Below are 22,500 nucleotides of genomic sequence, written 5' to 3'. Positions count from 1 at the left end.
GGTCGTGGGGAGATAGCAAGGACACAGTGGGTCGTGGGGAGAGAGTAGGGACACAGTGGGTCGTGGGGAGAGAACAGGGACGCACAGAAAGTTGTGGGAGGAGAGCAGAGACACATTGGCTCTTGGGGACAGAGCAGGGGCACAGGGGGTAGTGGGGAGAGAGCAGGGGCACAGGGGGCAGTGGGGAGAGAGCAGGGGGATAGTGGGGAGAAAGTAGGGGATAGTGGGGAGAGAGCAGGGGGAAGTGGGGGAAAGCAGAGGGTAGTGGGGAAAGAGCAGTGGGTAGTGGGGAGAGAGCAGGGGGTAGTGGGGAGAGAGCAGAAGGTAGTAGTAGGGAGAGAGCAAGGGTAGTGGGAAGAGAGCAGGGGGTAATGGGGAGAGAGAACGGGGCAGTGGGGAGAGAGCAGGGGGTAGTGGGTAGAGAGCAGGGGATAGTGGGGAGAGAGCAGGGGGTAGTGGAGAGAGAGCAGGGGGTAGTGGGGAGAGAGCAGAGGGTAGTGGGGAGAAAGCAGGGGATAGTGGGGAGAGAGCAGGGGGAAGTGGGGCGAAAGCAGAGGGTAGTGGGGAGAGAACAGGGGGTAGTGGGGAGAGAGTAGGGGGTAGTGGGGAGAGAGCAGAAGGTAGTAGTAGGGAAAGAGCAAGGGTAATGGGGAGAGAGCAGGGGGTAGCGGGAAGAGAGCAGGGTGTAGTGGAGAGAAAGCAGAGGGTAGTGGGGAGAGAGAACAGGGCAGTGGGGAGAGAGCAGGGGGTAGTGGGGAGAGAGCAGGGGATAGTGGGGAGAGAGCAGGGGGTAGTGGAGAGAGAGCAGGGGGTAGTGGGGAGAGAGACGAGGGTAGTGGGGAGAAAGCAGGGGATAGAGGGGAGAGAGCAGGGGGAAGTGGGGCGAAAGCAGAGGGTAGTGGGGAGAGAGCACGGGGTTGTGGGGAGAGAGCAGAAGGTAGTAGTAGGGAGAGAGCAAGGGTAGTGGGGAGAGAGCAGGGTGTTGTGGGGAGAGAGCAGAGGGTAGTGGGGAGAGAGAACGGAGTAGTGGGGAGAGAGCAGAGGGTAGTGGGGAGAGAGAACGGGGCAGTGGGGAGAGAGCAGGGGGTAGTGGGGAGAGAGCAGGGGATAGTGGGAAGTGAGCAGGGGGTAGTGGAGAGAAAGCAGGGGGTAGTGGGGAGAGAGCAGAGGGTAGTGGGGAGAGAGCAGGGGGTAGTGGGGAGAGAACAGGGGGTAGTGGGGAGAGAGCAGGGGGTAGTGGGGAGAGAGCAGGGGGTACTGGGGAGAAAGCAGGGGATAGTGGGGAGAGAGCAGGGAGAGGTGTGGGGAAAGCAGAGGGTTGTGGGCAGAGAGAAGGAGGTAGTGGGGAGAGAGCAGGGGGAGAGAGCAGGGGAAGAGAGCAGGGGGAGAGAGCAGGGGGAGAGAGCAGGGGGGAGAGAGCAGGGGGAAGAGAGCAGGGGGAGAGAGCAGGGAGAGAGAGCAGCGGGGAGAGAGCAGGGGGAGAGAGCAGGGGAGAGAGAGCAGGGGGAGAGAGCAGGGGTGAGAGAGCAGGGGGGAGAGAGCAGGGGGGAGAGAGCAGGGGGGAGAGAGCAGGGGGGAGAGAGCAGGGGGGAGAGAGCATGGGGGAGAGAGCAGGGGGAGAGAGCAGGGGGAGAGAGCAGGGGGAGAGAGCAGGGGGAGAGAGCAGGGGAGAGAGAGCAGGGGGAGAGAGCAGCGGGGAGAGAGCATTGGGGAGAGAGCAGGGGGAGAGAGCAGGGGGAGAGAGCAGGGGGGAGAGAGCAGGGGGGAGAGAGCAGGGGGGAGAGAGCAGGGGAAAGAGAGCAGGGGGGAGAGAGTAGGGGGAAGAGAGCAGGGGAGGAGAGCAGGGGGAGAGAGCAGGGGGAGACAGACGGGGGAGACAGCAGGGGGGAGATAGCAGGGGGAAGAGAGCAGGGGGGAGAGCAGGGGGAGAGCGCAGGGGGAGAGAGCATGGGGGAGAGAGCAGGGGGGAGAGAGCAGGGGGGAGAGAGCAGGGGGAAGAGAGCAGGGGGAGAGAGCAGGGGGAGAGAGCAGGGGGGAGAGAGCAGGAGGGAGAGAGCAGGGGGAGAGAGCAGGGAGAGAGAGCAGCGGGGAGAGAGCAGGGGGGAGAGAGCAGGGGAGAGAGAGCAGGGGGAGAGAGCAGGGGGGAGAGAGCAGGGGGGAGAGAGCAGGGGGAGAGAGCAGGGGATAGTGGGGAGAGAGCAGGGGATAGTGGAGAGAGAGCTGGGGGTAGTGGGGAGAGAGTAGAGGGTAGTGGGGAGAAAGCAGGGGATAGAGGGGAGAGAGCAGGGGGATGTGGGGCGAAAGCAGAGGGTAGTGGGGAGAGAGCAGGGGGTAGTGGGAAGAGAGCAGAAGGTAGTAGTAGGGAGAGAGCAAGGGTAGTGGGGAGAAAGCAGGGTGTTGTGGGGAGAGAGCAGAGGGTAGTGGGGAGAGAGAACGGAGTAGTGGGGAGAGAGCAGAGGGTAGTGGGGAGAGAGAACGGGGCAGTGGGGAGAGAGCAGCGGATAGTGGGGAGTGAGCAGGGGGTAGTGGAGAGAAAGCAGGGGGTAGTGGGGAGAGAGCAGGGGGTAGAGGGGAGAGAGCAGGGGGTAGTGGGGAGAGAGCAGGGAGTAGTGGGGAGAGAGCAGGGGGTAGTGGGGAAAGAGCAGGGGGAAGTGGGGAGAAAGCAGGTGATAGTGGGGAGAGAGCAGGGAGAGGTGTGGGGAAAGCAGAGGGTTGTGGGCAGAGAGAAGGAGGTAGTGGGGAGAGAGCAGGGGGTAGTGGGGCGAAAGCAGGAGGTAGTGGGGAGAGAGCAGAGGGTAGTGGGGAGAGAGCAGGGGGTAGTGGGGAGAGAGCAGGGGGTAGAGAGGAGAGAGCAGGGGGTAGTGGGGAGAGAGCAGGGGGGAGTGAGCAGGGGGAGAGAGCAGAGGAAAGAGAGCAGGGGGGAGAGAGCAGGGGGTAGAGAGCAGGGGGCGAGAGCAGCGGGGAGAGAGCATTGGGGAGAGAGCAGGGGGAGAGAGCAGGGGGAGAGAGCAGGGGGGAGAGAGCAGGGGGGAGAGAGCAGGGGGAAGAGAGCAGGGGGAGAGAGCATGGGGAGAGAGCAGGGGGGAGAGAGCAGGGGGGAGAGAGCAGGGGGAGAGAGCAGGGAGAGAGAGCAGCGGGGAGAGAGCAGGGGGGAGAGAGCAGGGGAGAGAGAGCAGGGGATAGTGGGGAGAGAGCAGGGGATAGTGGAGAGAGAGCTGGGGGTAGTGGGGAGAGAGCAGAGGGTAGTGGGGAGAAAGCAGGGGATAGAGGGGAGAGAGCAGGGGGATGTGGGGCGAAAGCAGAGGGTAGTGGGGAGAGAGCAGGGGGTAGTGGGAAGAGAGCAGAAGGTAGTAGTAGGGAGAGAGCAAGGGTAGTGGGGAGAAAGCAGGGTGTTGTGGGGAGAGAGCAGAGGGTAGTGGGGAGAGAGAACGGAGTAGTGGGGAGAGAGCAGAGGGTAGTGGGGAGAGAGAACGGGGCAGTGGGGAGAGAGCAGGGGGTAGCGGGGAGAGAGCAGCGGATAGTGGGGAGTGAGCAGGGGGTAGTGGTGAGAAAGCAGGGGGTAGTGGGGAGAGAGCAGGGGGTAGTGGGGAGAGAGCAGGGAGTAGTGGGGAGAGAGCAGGGGGTAGTGGGGAGAGAGCAGGGGGAAGTGGGTAGAAAGCAGGGGATAGTGGGGAGAGAGCAGGGAGAGGTGTGGGGAAAGCAGAGGGTTGTGGGCAGAGAGAAGGAGGTAGTGGGGAGAGAGCAGGGGGTAGTGGGGCGAAAGCAGGAGGTAGTGGGGAGAGAGCAGAGGGTAGTGGGGAGAGAGCAGGGGGTAGTGGGGAGAGAGCAGGGGGCAGTGGAGAGAGAGCAGAGGGTAGTGCGGAGAGAGCTGGGGTAGTGGGGAGAGAGCAGGGGGTAGAGAGGAGAGAGCAGGGGGTAGTGGGGAGAGAGCAGGGGGGAGTGAGCAGGGGGAGAGAGCAGAGGAAAGAGAGCAGGGGGGAGAGAGCAGGGGGTAGAGAGCAGGGGGAGAGAGTAGCGGGGAGAGAGCATTGGGGAGAGAGCAGGGGAGAGAGCAGGGGGAGAGAGCAGGGGGGAGAGAGCAGGGGGGAGAGAGCAGGGGGGAGAGAGCAGGGGGGAGAGAGCAGGGGGGAGAGAGCAGGGGGAAGAGAGCACGGGGGGAGAGCAGGGGGAGAGAGCAGGGGGGAGACAGAAGGGGGAGACAGCAGGGGGGAGATAGCAGGGGGAAGAGAGCAGGGGGGAGAGAGCAGGGGGAGAGAGCAGGGGGAGAGAGCAGGGGGGAGAGAGCAGGGGGGAGAGAGCAGGGGGGAGAGAGCAGGGGGAAGAGAGCAGGGGGAGAGAGCAGGGTGAGAGAGCAGGGGGAGAGAGCAGGGGGAGAGAGCAGGGGGAGAGAGCAGGGAGAGAGAGCAGCGGGGAGAGAGCAGGGGGGAGAGAGAAGGGGAGAGAGAGCAGGGGGAGAGAGCAGGGGGGGAGAGAGCAGGGGGGAGAGAGCAGGGGGAGAGAGCATGGGGGAGAGATCAGGGGGGAGAGAGCAGGGGGGAGAGAGCAGGGGGAGAGAGCAGGGGGAGAGAGCAGGGGGGAGAGAGCAGGGGGAGAGAGCAGGGGAGAGAGAGCAGGGGGAGAGAGCAGGGGGGAGAGAGCAGGGGGAGAGAGCATTGGGAAGAGAGCAGGGGGGAGAGAGCAGGGGGAAGAGAGCAGGGGGGAGAGAGCAGGGGGAAGAGAGCAGGGGGAGAGAGCAGGGGGAAGAGAGCAGGGGGGAGAGAGCAGGGGGGAGAGAGCAGGGGGAAGAGAGCAGGGGGGAGAGAGCCGGGGGGAGAGAGCAGGGGGGAGAGAGCAGGGGGAAGAGAGCAGGGGGGAGAGAGCAGGGGGAAGAGAGCAGGGGGGAGAGAGCAGGGGGGGGAGAGCAGGGGGAAGAGAGCAGGGGGGAGAGAGCAGGGGGGAGAGAGCAGGGGGAGAGAGCAGGGGGAGAGAACAGGGGGGAGAGAGCAGGGGGGAGAGAGCAGGGGGAGAGAGCAGGGGGAGAGAGCAGGGGGAGAGAGCAGGGGGAGAGAGCAGGGGGGAGAGAGCAGGGGGAAGAGAGCAGGGGGGAGAGAGCAGGGGGGAGAGAGCAGGGGGAAGAGAGCAGGGGGGAGAGAGCAGGGGGAAGAGAGCAGGGGGGAGAGAGCAGGGGGGAGAGAGCAGGGGGAAGAGAGCAGGGGGGAGAGAGCAGGGGGGAGAGAGCAGGGGGAGAGAGCAGGGGGAGAGAACAGGGGGGAGAGAGCAGGGGGGAGAGAGCAGGGGGAGAGAGCAGGGGGAGAGAGCAGGGGGAGAGAGCAGGGGGGAGAGAGCAGGGGGAGAGAGCAGGGGGAGAGAGCAGGGGGAGAGAGCAGGGGGAGAGAGCAGTGGGAGAGAGCAGGGGGAGAGAGCAGGGGGAGAGAGCAGGGGGAGAGAGCAGGGGGAGAGAGCAGGGGGAGAGAGCAGGGGGAGAGAGCAGGGGGAGAGAGCAGGGGGAGAGAGCAGGGGGAGAGAGCAGGGGGAGAGAGCAGGGGGAGAGAGCAGGGGGAGAGAGCAGGGGGAGAGAGCAGGGGGAGAGAGCAGGGGGAGAGAGCAGGGGGAGAGAGCAGGGGGAGAGAGCAGGGGGAGAGAGCAGGGGGAGAGAGCAGGGGGAGAGAGCAGGGGGAGAGAGCAGGGGGAGAGAGCAGGGGGGGAGCAGAGAGCAGGGGGAGAGAGCAGGGGGAGAGAGCAGGGGGAGAGAGCAGGGGGAGAGAGCAGGGGGAGAGAGCAGGGGGAGAGAGCAGGGGGAGAGAGCAGGGGGAGAGAGCAGGGGGAGAGAGCAGGGGGAGAGAGCAGGGGGAGAGAGCAGGGGGAGAGAGCAGGGGGAGAGAGCAGGGGGAGAGAGCAGGGGGAGAGAGCAGGGGGAGAGAGCAGGGGGAGAGAGCAGGGGGAGAGAGCAGGGGGAGAGAGCAGGGGGAGAGAGCAGGGGGAGAGAGCAGGGGGAGAGAGCAGGGGGAGAGAGCAGGGGGAGAGAGCAGGGGGAGATAGAAGGGGGAGAGAGCACGGGGAGAGAGCAGGGGGAGAGAGCAGGGGGAGAGAGCAGGGGGAGAGAGCAGGGGGAGAGAGCAGGGGGAGAGAGCAGGGGGAGAGAGCAGGGGGAGAGAGCAGGGGGAGAGAGCAGGGGGAGAGAGCAGGGGGAGAGAGCAGGGGGAGAGAGCAGGGGGAGAGAGCAGGGGGAGAGAGCAGGGGGAGAGAGCAGGGGGAGAGAGCAGGGGGAGAGAGCAGGGGGAGAGAGCAGGGGGAGAGAGCAGGGGGAGAGAGCAGCAGGGGGGGGAGAGAGCAGGGGGAGAGAGCAGGGGGAGAGAGCAGGGGGAGAGAGCAGGGGGAGAGAGCAGGGGGAGAGAGCAGGGGGAGAGAGGGGGAGAGAGCAGTGGGAGAGAGCAGGGGGAGAGAGCAGGGGGAGAGAGCAGGGGGAGAGAGCAGGGGGAGGGAGCAGGGGGAGAGAGCAGGGGTAGAGAGCAGGGGTAGAGAGCAGGGGGAGAGAGCAGGGGGAGAGAGCAGGGGGAGAGAGCAGGGGGAGAGAGCAGGGGGAGAGAGCAGGGGGAGAGAGCAGGGGGAGAGAGCAGGGGGAGAGAGCAGGGGGAGAGAGCAGGGGGAGAGAGCAGGGGGAGAGAGCAGGGGGAGAGAGCAGGGGGAGAGAGCAGGGACAGGAAGAAGGACATGTAGAGATAACGTAACACTTGAATATATGCGTTTCCCGTTGAGTATGTCAGCTGAGTTGTCAGCAGTATTGTAGTTGATCAGCTGAGTTGTCAGCAGTATTGTAGTTGATCAGCTGAGTTGTCAGCAGTAATGTAGTTGATCAGCTGAGTTGTCAGCAGTATTGTAGTTGATCAGCTGAGTTGTCAGCAGTAGTGTAGTTGATCAGTTCAGTTGTCAGCAGTAATGTAGTTGATCAGCTGAGTTGTCAGCAGTAATGTAGTTGATCAGCTGAGTTGTCAGCAGTAATGTAGTTGATCAGCTGAGTTGTCAGCAGTAATGTAGTTGATCAGCTGAGTTGTCAGCAGTATTGTAGTTGATCAGCTGAGTTGTCAGCAGTAATGTAGTTGATCAGCTGAGTTGTCAGCAGTATTGTAGTTGATCAGCTGAGTTGTCAGCAGTAGTGTAGTTGATCAGTTCAGTTGTCAGCAGTAATGTAGTTGATCAGCTGAGTTGTCAGCAGTAATGTAGTTGATCAGCTGAGTTGTCAGCAGTAATGTAGTTGATCAGCTGAGTTGTCAGCAGTAGTGTAGTTGATCAGCTGAGTTGTCAGCAGTAGTGTAGTTGATCAGCTGAGTTGTCAGCAGTAGTGTAGTTGATCAGTTCAGTTGTCAGCAGTAATGTAGTTGATCAGCTGAGTTGTCAGCAGTAGTGTAGTTGATCAGTTCAGTTGTCAGCAGTAATGTAGTTGATCAGCTGAGTTGTCAGCAGTAGTGTAGTTGATCAGCTGAGTTGTCAGCAGTAGTGTAGTTGATCAGCTGAGTTGTCAGCAGTAGTGTAGTTGATCAGTTCAGTTGTCAGCAGTAATGTAGTTGATCAGTTCAGTTGTCAGCAGTAATGTAGTTGATCAGTTCAGTTGTCAGCAGTAATGTAGTTGATCAGTTCAGTTGTCAGCAGTAATGTAGTTGATCAGTTCAGTTGTCAGCAGTAATGTAGTTGATCAGTTCAGTTGTCAGCAGTAATGTAGTTGATCAGCTGAGTTGTCAGCAGTAATGTAGTTGATCAGTTCAGTTGTCAGCAGTAATGTAGTTGATCAGTTCAGTTGTCAGCAGTAATGTAGTTGATCAGTTCAGTTGTCAGCAGTAATGTAGTTGATCAGTTCAGTTGTCAGCAGTAATGTAGTTGATCAGCTGAGTTGTCAGCAGTAATGTAGTTGATCAGTTCAGTTGTCAGCAGTAATGTAGTTGATCAGTTCAGTTGTCAGCAGTAATGTAGTTGATCAGTTCAGTTGTCAGCAGTAATGTAGTTGATCAGTTCAGTTGTCAGCAGTAATGTAGTTGATCAGTTCAGTTGTCAGCAGTAATGTAGTTGATCAGTTCAGTTGTCAGCAGTAATGTAGTTGATCAGTTCAGTTGTCAGCAGTAATGTAGTTGATCAGTTCAGTTGTCAGCAGTAATGTAGTTGATCAGCTGAGTTGTCAGCAGTAATGTAGTTGATCAGTTCAGTTGTCAGCAGTAATGTAGTTGATCAGTTCAGTTGTCAGCAGTAATGTAGTTGATCAGCTGAGTTGTCAGCAGTAATGTAGTTGATCAGTTCAGTTGTCAGCAGTAATGTAGTTGATCAGCTGAGTTGTCAGCAGTAGTGTAGTTGATCAGCTGAGTTGTCAGCAGTAGTGTAGTTGATCAGCTGAGTTGTCAGCAGTAATGTAGTTGATCAGCTGAGTTGTCAGCAGTAGTGTAGTTGATCAGCTGAGTTGTCAGCAGTAATGTAGTTGATCAGCTGAGTTGTCAGCAGTAGTGTAGTTGATCAGCTGAGTTGTCAGCAGTAATGTAGTTGATCAGCTGAGTTGTCAGCAGTAATGTAGTTGATCAGCTGAGTTGTCAGCAGTAATGTAGTTGATCAGCTGAGTTGTCAGCAGTAATGTAGTTGATCAGCTGAGTTGTCAGCAGTAATGTAGTTGATCAGCTGAGTTGTCAGCAGTAATGTAGTTGATCAGCTGAGTTGTCAGCAGTAATGTAGTTGATCAGCTGAGTTGTCAGCAGTAATGTAGTTGATCAGCTGAGTTGTCAGCAGTAGTGTAGTTGATCAGCTGAGTTGTCAGCAGTAGTGTAGTTGATCAGCTGAGTTGTCAGCAGTAATGTAGTTGATCAGCTGAGTTGTCAGCAGTAATGTAGTTGATCAGCTGAGTTGTCAGCAGTAATGTAGTTGATCAGCTGAGTTGTCAGCAGTAATGTAGTTGATCAGCTGAGTTGTCAGCAGTAATGTAGTTGATCAGCTGAGTTGTCAGCAGTAATGTAGTTGATCAGCTGAGTTGTCAGCAGTAATGTAGTTGATCAGCTGAGTTGTCAGCAGTAATGTAGTTGATCAGCTGAGTTGTCAGCAGTAGTGTAGTTGATCAGCTGAGTTGTCAGCAGTAGTGTAGTTGATCAGCTGAGTTGTCAGCAGTATTGTAGTTGATCAGCTGAGTTGTCAGCAGTATTGTAGTTGATCAGCTGAGTTGTCAGCAGTAGTGTAGTTGATCAGCTGAGTTGTCAGCAGTAGTGTAGTTGATCAGCTGAGTTGTCAGCAGTAGTGTAGTTGATCAGCTGAGTTGTCAGCAGTAGTGTAGTTGATCAGCTGAGTTGTCAGCAGTAGTGTAGTTGATCAGCTGAGCTGTCAGCAGTAGTGTAGTTGATCAGCTGAGCTGTCAGCAGTAATGTAGTTGATCAGCTGAGCTGTCAGCAGTAGTGTAGTTGATCAGCTGAGTTGTCAGCAGTAGTGTAGATGATCAGTTCCGTTGTCAGCAGTAGTGTAGATGATCAGTTCAGTTGTCAGCAGTAGTGTAGATGATCAGTTCAGTTGTCAGCAGTAGTGTAGATGATCAGTTCAGTTGTCAGCAGTCATCGAACCTTGTTAGTCCAGCAGAACTTTCTTCCCACTCCCTCTTCTCTCTCTCTCCTCTCTGCACTTCCTTGTAAGGGAAGATGAGGTGTCTTAAAGCTGGTACAGTGATCGTGATTCAACAAATCAAGAGATTTTCTTCCCTCAACAAACCTGGTTAGTCTCCTCTCCCTCCACTTTAATTCTTCAGCCACTTTATGCTCCTTACCCATTGAGCGCTTTGCTACGGGTAGTAAAATAATAATAATAACAGTTGCTTTATTAAGCCGATTGCTTAGTTTGACATTATTGACTCCAGCTAGTACGGACGCGGGAGCTGTACTTTCCTTCCTAGTGTACACTAGTTTAATGTCTTAAGCACTGCAATACAAATGACATATATCACAGAGAATACACAATGTGTCAGGTCCGGTCTTGCACGAGTTGGGGGATGGTGCTAGGTGATGGATGTGTTCTGCCGAGGTAGGATGAGTTTAACAGGTATTTTCTGGGAAACACTTGCTAAACACATCCTACCTAAGCAGGACACAGTCATTACCTATTTCAGCCCTCTACCATGTAGTACCTGACCTGCCGCTCCCTTGAGTCTGTGATTTATATTCTCTGTATTGGAATGAAGCCTCTGGTGGGCTCAATCTTAGTAAATATCCTAATACAGCATGTGTTTTATACACATACGTGATGGACAACACACAGCACTGAGGATGATGAAGGTCTTATTCTGTTCCTTCTATATTTAATGCGTTAAAGGCGAAAAAAAAATCTGGTCTTGCCAATTCCCTCTTTCCTTTCCCCTTCCTCTTCTTCCTTATCGTGTCCCTGATTTGCTGGCACACAAAGTTCACCACGACCTACACCAGTCTAACACCCCAGATATCTGGTTCTCCATACAGTTCTTATGTTTCAAGTATCTCATGTGATAGTTCTCGTTTCGTCCTGTGGGCTTTCTTGTCTCTGCCATCTGCTTATAGGAAAATAATTGAAGTTATTGCTACTTCTAGTTTGGGTGCCCTAACCAAGATGGTGTTAACAATGTGACTGTTGTCTACACTGTTTCGGATTCGACTTGTTTCCTCGAATCTCTACCAGCTCTTAATTAAGAGAGGCACGGCTCTGACTTTATTTCTTCGTTCCTCCATCAGTTAGCATCATGGTGGACTGGAGACTGTCACTACTAGATTCATTTCCACGACGCTAGCATGACTGGCGCTGATTTTACTAAATGTTCTTCATTTCACCGCTCTTGTCTGCGTCCCCAAACCATGAATTTTTTTTCTTGTACCAAATTCCATTTACTTGTTTCATTGTCTGTTGTGAATAAAGTTTACAGAATAAAGTTACCCAAAGGTTGTAAAAGCGTCTCGTTTATCATCGTATGTTGCTGATCCTCGGTGTGGTGTTGTTGGTGGACAGCACAGTTATATCCCTCTTCTTGTAGTGTCCCATTGTCTTCGTTCTTACTAGTTTCTGGGCCAGTACTGATCCCTGTGGGATTCCACTGATTATACTAAGTGCTCTTCCCATCGTTCTTGCAAATGAAAGAAAAATCTATTCTAATCGTTCGAATTGTATTCTTCAGAAGATGTGCAGTTTCATCAATAGTCTCTCATAGATTGTTCTCAAAAAAGGTCACATTGAATTGAATTTAATCAGCCAATGGAACTTTCTGCTGCACTGTTTCATTGAGTACTGCAGTAGTGACAAGATGTTAAAAATCACGTCTTCATACATGTTAAATTAAGGAGAGACAATGTGTTGAGTGAGAGAGATGGCTCAGACGCGCCAGATATATCGAAATAAATTTAAACTTCATTTTGCACCAGCCCCCATGACCTAACCTAACCTATCTCAAGTTAACCTAGCTTAACATTACCAAACCAAACCTGGAATTCTTTGAAGGTTCTCTTGCAGAGGGCGAGACTGGTAATGATGAGACTGGGAAGTGGGGGGATGATGTGATTATTGGAGATGAACCTGAAAATGAGGCTGGGGCGAGGATAGGACACCGATTGGGGGAGAGAAAGGGGGATAAAGCTGGGGTGAGGCTGAGAATAAAGGTGCGGTGAAGCTGGGGATAATACTGGGCTGAGACAAGGGAGATGCGGCTCGTGGTGAGACTCAAGTTGAGAGGCAGGGAAAAGAAAGGTGTGAGGCAAGGAAGAGGCTGGGGAGAAGCTGGGGAAAGGCAGGGGTGAGGTTGGGGTGGAGGACACTCTCGAAGGATGTACTTGTTCTAGCAGGAAGTTGAACCTAGATGTCCCAAATGTTTATCTTCCATACCAGGAACACTAGTCACCATCACACTCCCGCTACACCAGGAACACCAGTTACAATCACACTCCCGCTACACCAGGAACACCAGTCACCATCACACTCCCGTTACACCAGGAACACCAGTTACCATCACACTCCCGCTACACCAGGAACACTAGTCACCATCACACTCCCGCTACACCACGAACACTAGTCACCATCACACTCCCGCTACACCAGGAACACCAGTCACCATCACACTCCCGCTACACCAGGAACACTAGTCACCATCACACTCCCGCTACACCAGGAGCACCAGTCACCATCACACTCCCGCTACACCAGGAACACCAGTCACCATCACACTCCCGCTACACCAGGAACACCAGTCACCATCACACTCCCGCTACACCAGGAACACCAGTCACCATCACACTCCCGCTACACCACGAACACTAGTCACCATCACACTCCCGCTACACCAGGAACACCAGTCACCATCACACTCCCGCTACACCAGGAACACTAGTCACCATCACACTCCCGCTACACCAGGAGCACCAGTCACCATCACACTCCCGCTACACCAGGAACACTAGTCACCATCACACTCCCGCTACACCAGGAGCACCAGTCACCATCACACTCCCGCTACACCAGGAACACCAGTCACCATCACACTCCCGCTACACCAGGAACACCAGTTACAATCACACTCCCGCTACACCAGGAACACCAGTCACCATCACACTCCCGTTACACCAGGAACACCAGTTACCATCACACTCCCGCTACACCAGGAACACTAGTCACCATCACACTCCCGCTACACCACGAACACTAGTCACCATCACACTCCCGCTACACCAGGAACACCAGTCACCATCACACTCCCGCTACACCAGGAACACTAGTCACCATCACACTCCCGCTACACCAGGAGCACCAGTCACCATCACACTCCCGCTACACCAGGAACACCAGTCACCATCACACTCCCGCTACACCAGGAACACCAGTCACCATCACACTCCCGCTACACCAGGAACACCAGTCACCATCACACTCCCGCTACACCACGAACACTAGTCACCATCACACTCCCGCTACACCAGGAACACCAGTCACCATCACACTCCCGCTACACCAGGAACACTAGTCACCATCACACTCCCGCTACACCAGGAGCACCAGTCACCATCACACTCCCGCTACACCAGGAACACCAGTCACCATCACACTCCCGCTACACCAGGAACACCAGTCACCATCACACTCCCGCTACACCAGGAACACCAGTCACCATCACACTCCCGCTGCACCAGAAACACCAGTCACCACACTCCCGCTACACCAGGAACACCAGTCACCATCACACTCCCGCTACACCAGGAACACCAGTCACCATCACACTCCCGCTACACCAGGAACACCAGTCACCATCACACTCTCGCTACACCAGGAACACCAGTCACCATCACACTCTCGCTGCACCAGAAACACCATTCACCACACTCCCGCTACACAAGGAACACCAGTCACCATCACACTCCCGCTACACCAGGAACACCAGTCACCATCACACTCCCGCTACACCAGGAACACCAGTCACCATCACACTCCCGCTACACCAGGAACACCAGTCACCATCACACTCCCGCTACACCAGGAACACCAGTCACCATCACACTCCCGCTACACCAGGAACACTAGTCACCATCACACTCTCGCTGCACCAGGAACACCAGTCACCATCACACTGCCGCTACACCAGGAACACAAGTCACCATCACACTCCCGCTACACCAGGAACACCAGTCACCACCACACTCCCGCTACACCAGGAACACCAGTCACCATCACACTCCCGCTACACCAGGAACACCAGTTACCATCACACTCCCGCTACACCAGGAACACCAGTCACCATCACACTCCCGTTACACCAGGAACACCAGTTACCATCACACTCCCGCTACACCAGGAACACCAGTCACCATCACACTCCCGCTACACCAGGAACACTAGTCACCATCACACTCCCGCTACACCAGGAACACCAGTCACCATCACACTCCCGCTACACCAGGAACACCAGTCACCATCACACTCCCGCTACACCAGGAACACAAGTCACCATCACACTCCCGCTACACCAGGAACACCAGTCACCATTACACTCCCGCTACACCAGGAACACCAGTCACCATCACACTCCCGCTACACCAGGAACACCAGTCACCATTACACTCCCGCTACACCAGGAACGCAAGTCACCATCACACTCCCGCTACACCAGGAACACCAGTCACCATCACACTCCCGCTACACCAGGAACACCAGTCACCATCACACTCCCGCTACACCAGGAACATCAGTCACCATCACACTCCCGTTACACCAGGAACACCAGTCACAATCACACTCCCGCTACACCAGGAACACCAGTCACCATCACACTCCCGCTACACCAGGAACACCAGTCACCATCACACTCCCGCTACACCAGGAACACCAGTCACCATCACACTCCCGCTACACCAGGAACACCAGTCACCATCACACTCCCGCTACACCAGGAACACCAGTCACCATCACACTCCCGCTACACCAGGAACACCAGTCACAATCACACTCCCGCTACGCCAGGAATACCAGTCACCATCACATTCCCGCTGCACCAGGAACACCAGTCACCATCACACTCCCGCTACACCAGGAACACCAGTCACCATTACACTCCCGCTACACCAGGAACACAAGTCACCATCACACTTCCGCTACACCAGTAACACCAGTCACCATTACACTCCCGCTACACCAGGAACACAAGTCACCATCACACTCCCGCTGCACCAGGAACACCAGTCAACATCACACTCCCGCTACACCAGGAACACCAGTCACCATCACACTCCCCCTACACCAGGAACACCAGTCACCATTACACTCCCGCTACACCAGGAACACCAGTCACCATCACACTCCCGCTACACCAGGAACACCAGTCACCATCACATTCCCGCTACACCAGGAACACAAGTCACCATCACACTCCCGCTACACCAGGAACACCAGTCACCATTACACTCCTGCTACACCAGGAACACCAGTCACCATCACACTTACGCTACACCAGGAACACCAGTCACCATCACACTCCCGCTACACCAGGAACACCAGTCACCATCACTCTCCCGCTACACCAGGAACACCAGTGACCATTACTCTCCCGCTACACCAGGAACACCAGTCACCCTCACACTCCCGCTACACCAGGAACACCAGTCACCATCACACTCCCGCTACACCAGGAACACCAGTCACCATCACACTCCCGCTACACCAGGAACACCAGTCACCATCACACTCCCGCTACACCAGGAACACCAGTCACCATCACACTCCCGCTACACCAGGAACACCAGTCACCATCACACTCCCGCTACACCAGGAACACCAGTCACCATCACACTCCCGCTACACCAGGAACACCAGTCACCATCACACTCCCGCTACACCAGGAACACCAGTCACCATCACACTCCCGCTACACCAGGAACACCAGTCACCATCACACTCCCGCTACACCAGGAACACCAGTCACCATCACACTCCCGCTACACCAGGAACACCAGTCACCATCACACTCCCGCTACACCAGGAACACCAGTCACCACGAGACACTCACCCTACTACTACTACTACTACCACCACCACTACTGATACTGTTACTACTACTACTGCTTCTACTACTACTACTACTAATGCTACTGCTACTAATACCGCTACTACTATTGCTACTGTTACTGCTTCTACTACCGCTACTGCTACTGCTCCTACTACTACTACTGCTTCTTCTTCTACTACTGCTTCTACTACTGCTACTGCTTCTGCTACTACTACTACTACTGCTACTTCTACTGCCTTTACTACTGCTACTACTAATGCTATTGCTACTGCTTTTACTACTACTACTACTGCTACTGCTACTGCTGCTTTTGCTACTGCTACTGCTACTATTATTGCTGCTACTACTGCTACTAATATTACTATTGTGGTGTCCCGTGGCCTGGTAGGTAACGCTCTGGCCTCCCACACTGAGTGTCAGTTGAATCCTTGGCCGGGTGGAAACACTAAGCGTGTTCCCTACACCTGCAGTTCCCATTCACTTAGCAATAAGTAGGTACCTGGGTGTTAGTCACCTTACTCCTGTTGTCCCCGTTCACCTAGCAAGTAAGTAAATGCCTATGTGTTAGTTTATTGGTGTGGGTGGCATCCTGGGGGACAAGATTGAAGGACCACAATGGAAATAACACAGACAGTCCTCGATGACGCACTTTCTTGGGTTATCTGAACAAAAATCTTGTCTTATCTTATCTTTTCTTAACTGCTTCTTCTGCTGCTGCTGCCACTCCAGCTTCTACTTCTGCTACTGCTACTGTGACTCCCAGTAACACTCACGTAGCAACATGTGTGCATGGTGAGTGTTTGGCAGAGGCGGTGAGCAGACACAAATCTCACTCCAGAGGCGGTGAGCAGACACAAAGCTCACTCTAGAGGCGGTGAGCAGACACAAAGCTCACTCTACAGGCGGTGAGCAGACACAAAGCTCACTCCAGAGGCGGTGAGCAGACACAAAGCTCACTCCAGAGGCGGTGAGCAGACACAAAGCTCACTCCAGAGGCGGTGAGTAGTCACGGAGCTCACTCCAGAGGCGGTGAGCAGCCACAGAGCTCATTTCAGAGGCGGTGAACAGACACAGAATTCGTCCCGGTACTCATCCCAGGAGGGCTGAATGTCTTGGGTTGCCTGCAATGGTCTCCTGTTGCGAGGAAGTGGAGCGGCCTGTCTGTCCCTACCAACAGCCCTGATCACCTCCCATCCAGTACTCACATGCTCTATGACACTTTCGTGTTTTGAGCTTCCTGTTAATATGCACACAGACACCCCTTTCCCCACACACACACATTGCCAGGAGCTACGAATCGACCCCAGCAACAACAATTAGGTGAGTATACTTCGCACTAATCGATCGCAACTTGTCGGGAGGCGACAGGACGCGACAAGTCCCTGCACAATCGGTTTTCTTAACGACGAAGGGGGAGGGGACAAGAGCTGTACTCCCTTACTTTCACTGTGGTGAGATGAAAACTCTGTTAAAACGTGAAGTCAGAATCAACACCCCCTCGGAACAGAGCCTAAATCACGGTGCTATAAAAAGGAGAAAAGAATCTTCCAGTCTCAGCCATAGAGCTGGAATTCTCCAGTCTCAGCCATAGAGCTGGAATCCTCTAGTCTCAGCCATAGAGCTGGAATCCTCCAGTCTCAGCCATAGAGCTGGAATCCTCCAGTTCCAGCCATAGGGCTGGACTCCTTTAGTCCCAGCCATAAGGCTAGAATCCTTCAGTCCCAGCTATATGGCTGGAATTCTCTAGTCTCAGCCATAGGGGCGGAATCATCCAGTCCCAGACATAGGGCTGGAATCCTTGAGTCCCAACAATAATGCTAGAATCCTCCAGTCCCAGCCATAGGACTAGAATCTTTGAGCCCCAGCCATAGAGCTGGAATCTTTCAGTTCCAACAATAGGGCTGGCATCCTCCAATCCCAGAAATAGGGTTAGAAACCTCCAGTCCCTGGCATAGGGCTGAAATAAGTCAGTCTCAGGCATAACAATGGAATCCTCCAGTCCCAGTGGTAGGGCAGGAATCCTCCATCAAAGCCAAAAGGCCGGAATCCTTCAGTCGAAGATAGGGAAGGAATAATCCAGTCCAAGCCATATTGCTGGAATCCTTCTGTCACTACTATAGAGTAGAAATCTTTCAGTCTCAGCTATTACCTGGAGTATACCTGGAGAGGGTTCCGGGGGTCAACGCCCCCGCGGCCCGGTCTGAGACCAGGCCTCATGGTGGATCAGGGCCTGATCAACCGGCTGTTACTGCTGGCCGCACGCAAACCGACGTACGAACCACAGCCCGGCTGGTCAGGTACTGACTTGAGGTGCCTGTCCAGTTCCTTCTTGAAGACAGCCAGGGGTCTATTGGTAATCCCCCTTATGTATGCTGGGAGGCAGTTGAACAGTCTTGGGTCCCTGACACTTACTGTGTTGTCTCTTATCGTGCTAGTGACACCCCTGCTTTTCATTGGGGGAATGTTGCATCTTCTGCCGTGTCTTTTGCTTTCATAAGGAGTGATTTTCGTGTGCACGTTTGGTACTAATTCCTCTAGGATTTTCCAAGTGTATATGATCATGTATCTCTCCCGCCTGCATTCTAGGGAGTACAAGTTGAAGAACGTCAAGTGTTCCCAGTAATTGAGGTGTTTTATCTCAGTTATGCGCGTTAGTTAGTTAGTTTAATATGTTTATTATGCACCCCATACCCATCCTGTGGGCGGTAGTCAAAAGATTACAGAGGTACATAATGGGTCCAGGGACTGGGCCTCAAAGTTTTGATAGCTGAGCAAGTTACAGAGGTAATGAATTCACAATTTACAAAGGTAATGAACTCACAATTTACAAAGGTAATGAACTCCAGGTAGGTCTAGTCACAATCGCGCCTTGAAGGTTCTCTGTACATGTTCTAGGTCAGCAATTTCACCTGCCTTGAAAGGTGCTGTTAGTGTGCAGCAATATTCCAGCCTAGATAGAACAAGCGACCTGAAGAGTGTCATCATGGGCTTGGCATCCCTAGTTTTGAAGGTTCTCATTATCCATTCTACCATATTTCTAGCAGATACAACTGATACAATATTATGGTCTTGGAAGGTGAGATCTTCTGACATGATTACTCCCAGGTCTTTTACATTAGTTTTTCGCTCTATTGTGTGGTCGAAATTTGTTTTATACTTCTATGTAGTTTTGATTGCCTCACATTTTCCAAATCGGAGTATAATTGAAATTTCTCATCATTGAACTTCATATTGTTTTCTGCAGCCCATTTGGTTGATGTCCGCCTGAAGTCTTGCAGTGTCTTGCACTGTCATGCAAATTCGGGTGTCATCTATAAAGGAAGACACGGTGCTGTGGCTGACATCCTTGTCTATGTCAGATATGAGGATGAGAAACAAGATGGGAGCGAGTACTGTGCCTTGCGGAACAGAGCTTCTCACCGTAGCCGCCTCAGACTTTACTCTGTTTACTACTACTCTTTGTGTTCTATTAGGAAAATATAGATCCATCTGCCAACTTTTCCTGTTATTCCTTTATCACGCATTTTGTGAGCTGTAACACCACGGTCACACTTGTCAAAGGTTTTTGCAAAATCTGTGTATATTACATCTGCATTTTTTTTTATCTTCTACAGCATCCAGGGCCTTGTCATAGTGGTTCAGTAGTTGGGACAGACAGGAGCGACTTGCTCTAAACACATGCTACAGGGCTGGAATATTCCATCCCTTTCCATAGTGCTTGACTCTTTCAGTTCCGGCCATAAGACTTGAATTCTCCAGTCCGAGCCACAGAGCTGTAATCCTCTAGTTCCAGTCGTAAGGCTGAAATACTCCAGTCCAAGCCATAAGGCTAGAATCCTCCAGTCCTAGCCATAGGGCTGTAATCCTTCCTTCCCAACGAGAGGGCTGGAATCCTTCAGTCCCAGCCTTAGGGCTGGAATCTTCCAACATAAATAAGAGACACAACGATACCTCCACTTTTCACTCCATCGATGACTCTGAAGGAAACACTGATCGGCATCGTCGTGCACCTGAACAAATCGTCGTGCACCTGAACAAGTCGTCGTGCACCTGAACTAGCCGTCGTGCACCTGAACAAGTCATCGTGCACCTAAATAAGCCGTCGTACAACTGAACATATCGTCGTATAACTGACCAGATTGTCGTGCAACTGAACTGACCGTCGTACAACTGAACAGGTCGTCGCACAACTGAACACGGCGTCGTGCAACTGAGACCCTCGTCATAACGACGTTGTGTCCTGACGAAGAAAAGAACAACAACGAGCGTCACCATTACTACCCCAGCCAGTACTATGCAAGGGGAAAAACAACAACTACCATTGTTAGCAGTGGGTGGGTCAGCAGTTAGTTACTCAGTCAGTCGAGTAGGTGAACAGTCGAAGGATAACGAGAGAATATCCGGACTGTCGGAAGAGCCAGCGGGGATCCGGATATTCGTTATCTGCGTTGCCAATACTTCGTTTATTCGGATCCCGATAGAATATCAGGAAGGAAATTTGTAAAAAACGGAACAACGAGAAAAAGAAGATAAATAACAGAGGCTAGAGAAAGGGGATAATAGAAATAATAACGGCGGTCATAATGGAGAAAATGAAGAAGGGCGGTGATGAAAGTGAGAAAGATGAATGTGATGGAAGAAGAATGGGAAATAAAATAAGTGGCTGAAGATGAGGAGTAAACAATGCGATAAGGGCAGGAAGGTAAATATAATAAGATAATACTGCAGTTAGAATGATAACAAATTCTCACTACAGGCAGCACACTCCACCAATATTCAATACACTAAACCTACTCACCATACAAAACATCCATACTTATTACTGCACCTACTACATACATAGAACACTTAACTCTGATATTAACCCTCCCCTCAAACATCTCCTTGCCAACCTCAACAGAACACATGACCATAACACAAGGCACAGATCACTCTTTGATGTTCCTCGTGTCCATCTCACACTATGCAAAAACTCAATGCACATAAAAGGCCCTAAAATCTGGAATTCATTACCTGTAAATATAAAAGAAACACTACCTGTTTATAAATTCAAGTCTCTTCTCAAAGATCACTTACTCACTCAAAACCAAATAAATACTGAATAACTGAACCTTATAAATTGTATATCCAAAATGTTAATCACAATTATATCACACAAATGTTAAACCTAACTTTGTTATTTTTTTAAATACACTACCTAACAGAATACTCCATTCTACTGAATGAACAGCAATGCAAGCAACCATATGACCTGTCTTTGTAATACTCATTTGTATTTTATAGTTATCTGTTTACAATAATGTCTTATCACTGATTTCATCATTGCTTAGTTAATCTTAAGTTAATTTTAAGCCAGCCCGTAATGCTATGCATATAAGTGGCTTTGGCATGCTGCTCTTACCTGTATTTTTTTGTACCTCTGTATGTATGCTAAATTTCTAAATAAAATAAATAAAATAAAATAAAAAAAAAATGCTGGAAGGAAGCCATCACTGGTGTGAGACTGACACAATGATCCAGGGAGTGGACTTCGCAGTAAAACTTGACCTCTCGTCCTCCGAACTGGGCTGTACGTTATACTCCTTGTGTTCCTATATATATATTCATCTATCTTAACACATTAAGTATAAATCGCTGGTATATCTATATGTCTGAAACCCTTGAAGCATACCAATGTCTGAAAACAGGCACAGGTATATATATATATAAATATATAAATAATGGAATCAAAATAGGTTTTCTTTGGGTTCAACATCACACTGGCATTCTTAGAAAGTTTTCTTTCAGTCATGGGAAGAAAGAAGCCGATTATAAATGCAATGATACGAGACGCAAACCTACAGAATTTCAGGGAGCTGAGACCAGTCAACCCATTATCACCAAAATATCTTGCAAGAATAAACATATGTCGTAATGGCTTGATAAAGCTCCTGGAGACCGAAACGTTACCACAATAAAATGTCACATTAGTTGTACCTGTGTCCTTTTACCTAATATGTGTCTTATCCAACATAATTAACCGATAATAAAATACTACTGCCACCTGGCTTTAGATAGATTGCAAAATATCTGTGAAAGATAGTACTAACTGTGCTTGTAGACTGTACCAGGGTCAGTCAGATTTATCTTTATGCTACTTATTATGAATTTAATCCCTGCAAACAGGAATTAAAGTAAGTTATCAGTAAATTAAAGTAAATGTTCACTTTTTTCGGAATAATTAAACACCTTGCATATTGGAACACTTCACCGTAAAACGAATAGATTTAGACATTTCTATTACAAGCACCTGATTTTTTAAAATATTTCACCCTAAAGAACATTTTACTTAAAAATATTAGCTAAGTTTATTAATTTCGCCGACTGCGGATACTACATTACCAGTGTAACTTGCTTTCCCGAAAGAACGTGGTGGACTCCGTTCCTGTAACCTTCCCCTTACTGCTCACAGGATATTATATCAAACTGTTACCACCGGAGCATCTGAGGTGTACTTACTTGTAAGCGTTGAGAAAATGCAGCCTGGCCAGGGAGACGGGGTCTGTAGGCTGGCCTTGAGCAGTTAATGGACTCGTCTCTTCGCCCTCCTCCCCAGCAGGAATCTCAGAGTTTAACATCTTTCACTTTCTCGTGGGGTTCCTCTCTCCTGTGGGGTTCCTATCTCTCTCGTAGGGTTCTTCTCTCACGTATGATTCCTTTCTCTCTCTCTTGGGTTTCTTCTCTCCTGTGGGCTTTCACTCCTCCGATAAACTAAAGCAACTGGTGGGTCTGCAGACTCAGCTCACTGTGTCAGTTGTTCATCGTCAAAGAACTTTAGGAGCTAAGAGCAATTACGACCCCGTGTACATATTATGGATGAAAATGCCGACTTAACTTTGTTATCCGGCTCCAGTCAGCGACTTCAGATTCTTTCCGCGTCTAGAATCAGAATTCACTCTCATTCAGGGGTTAAATTCCAATTAGCACATACAATTCAGGTTCTCTAGGTGTCGTTCGACAGGAACAGG

General features: G+C 51.9%; 1 protein-coding gene across 1 annotated transcript in view; it reads right to left on the bottom strand.

Annotated features, from left to right (window-relative positions):
* LOC128692009 (ecdysone-induced protein 74EF) overlaps positions 1 to 22,261 on the bottom strand; it is a 97,151-nt gene extending 74,890 nt beyond the window's left edge. Inside the window, exon 1 of the mRNA XM_053780990.2 lies at positions 21,992 to 22,261. Coding sequence (XP_053636965.1) covers positions 21,992 to 22,110 — 119 coding nt within the window. The 5' untranslated portion in view covers positions 22,111 to 22,261. The remainder of the gene's footprint in view (positions 1 to 21,991) is intronic.
* Positions 22,262 to 22,500: the final 239 nt, after the last annotated feature.

Source organism: Cherax quadricarinatus, chromosome 6, assembly GCF_038502225.1.
Source record: "Cherax quadricarinatus isolate ZL_2023a chromosome 6, ASM3850222v1, whole genome shotgun sequence".
Taxonomy (NCBI): domain Eukaryota; kingdom Metazoa; phylum Arthropoda; class Malacostraca; order Decapoda; family Parastacidae; genus Cherax; species Cherax quadricarinatus.
The sequence above is the reverse complement of the archived record's forward strand: the minus strand, read 5'-3'. Positions and strand labels throughout refer to the sequence as shown.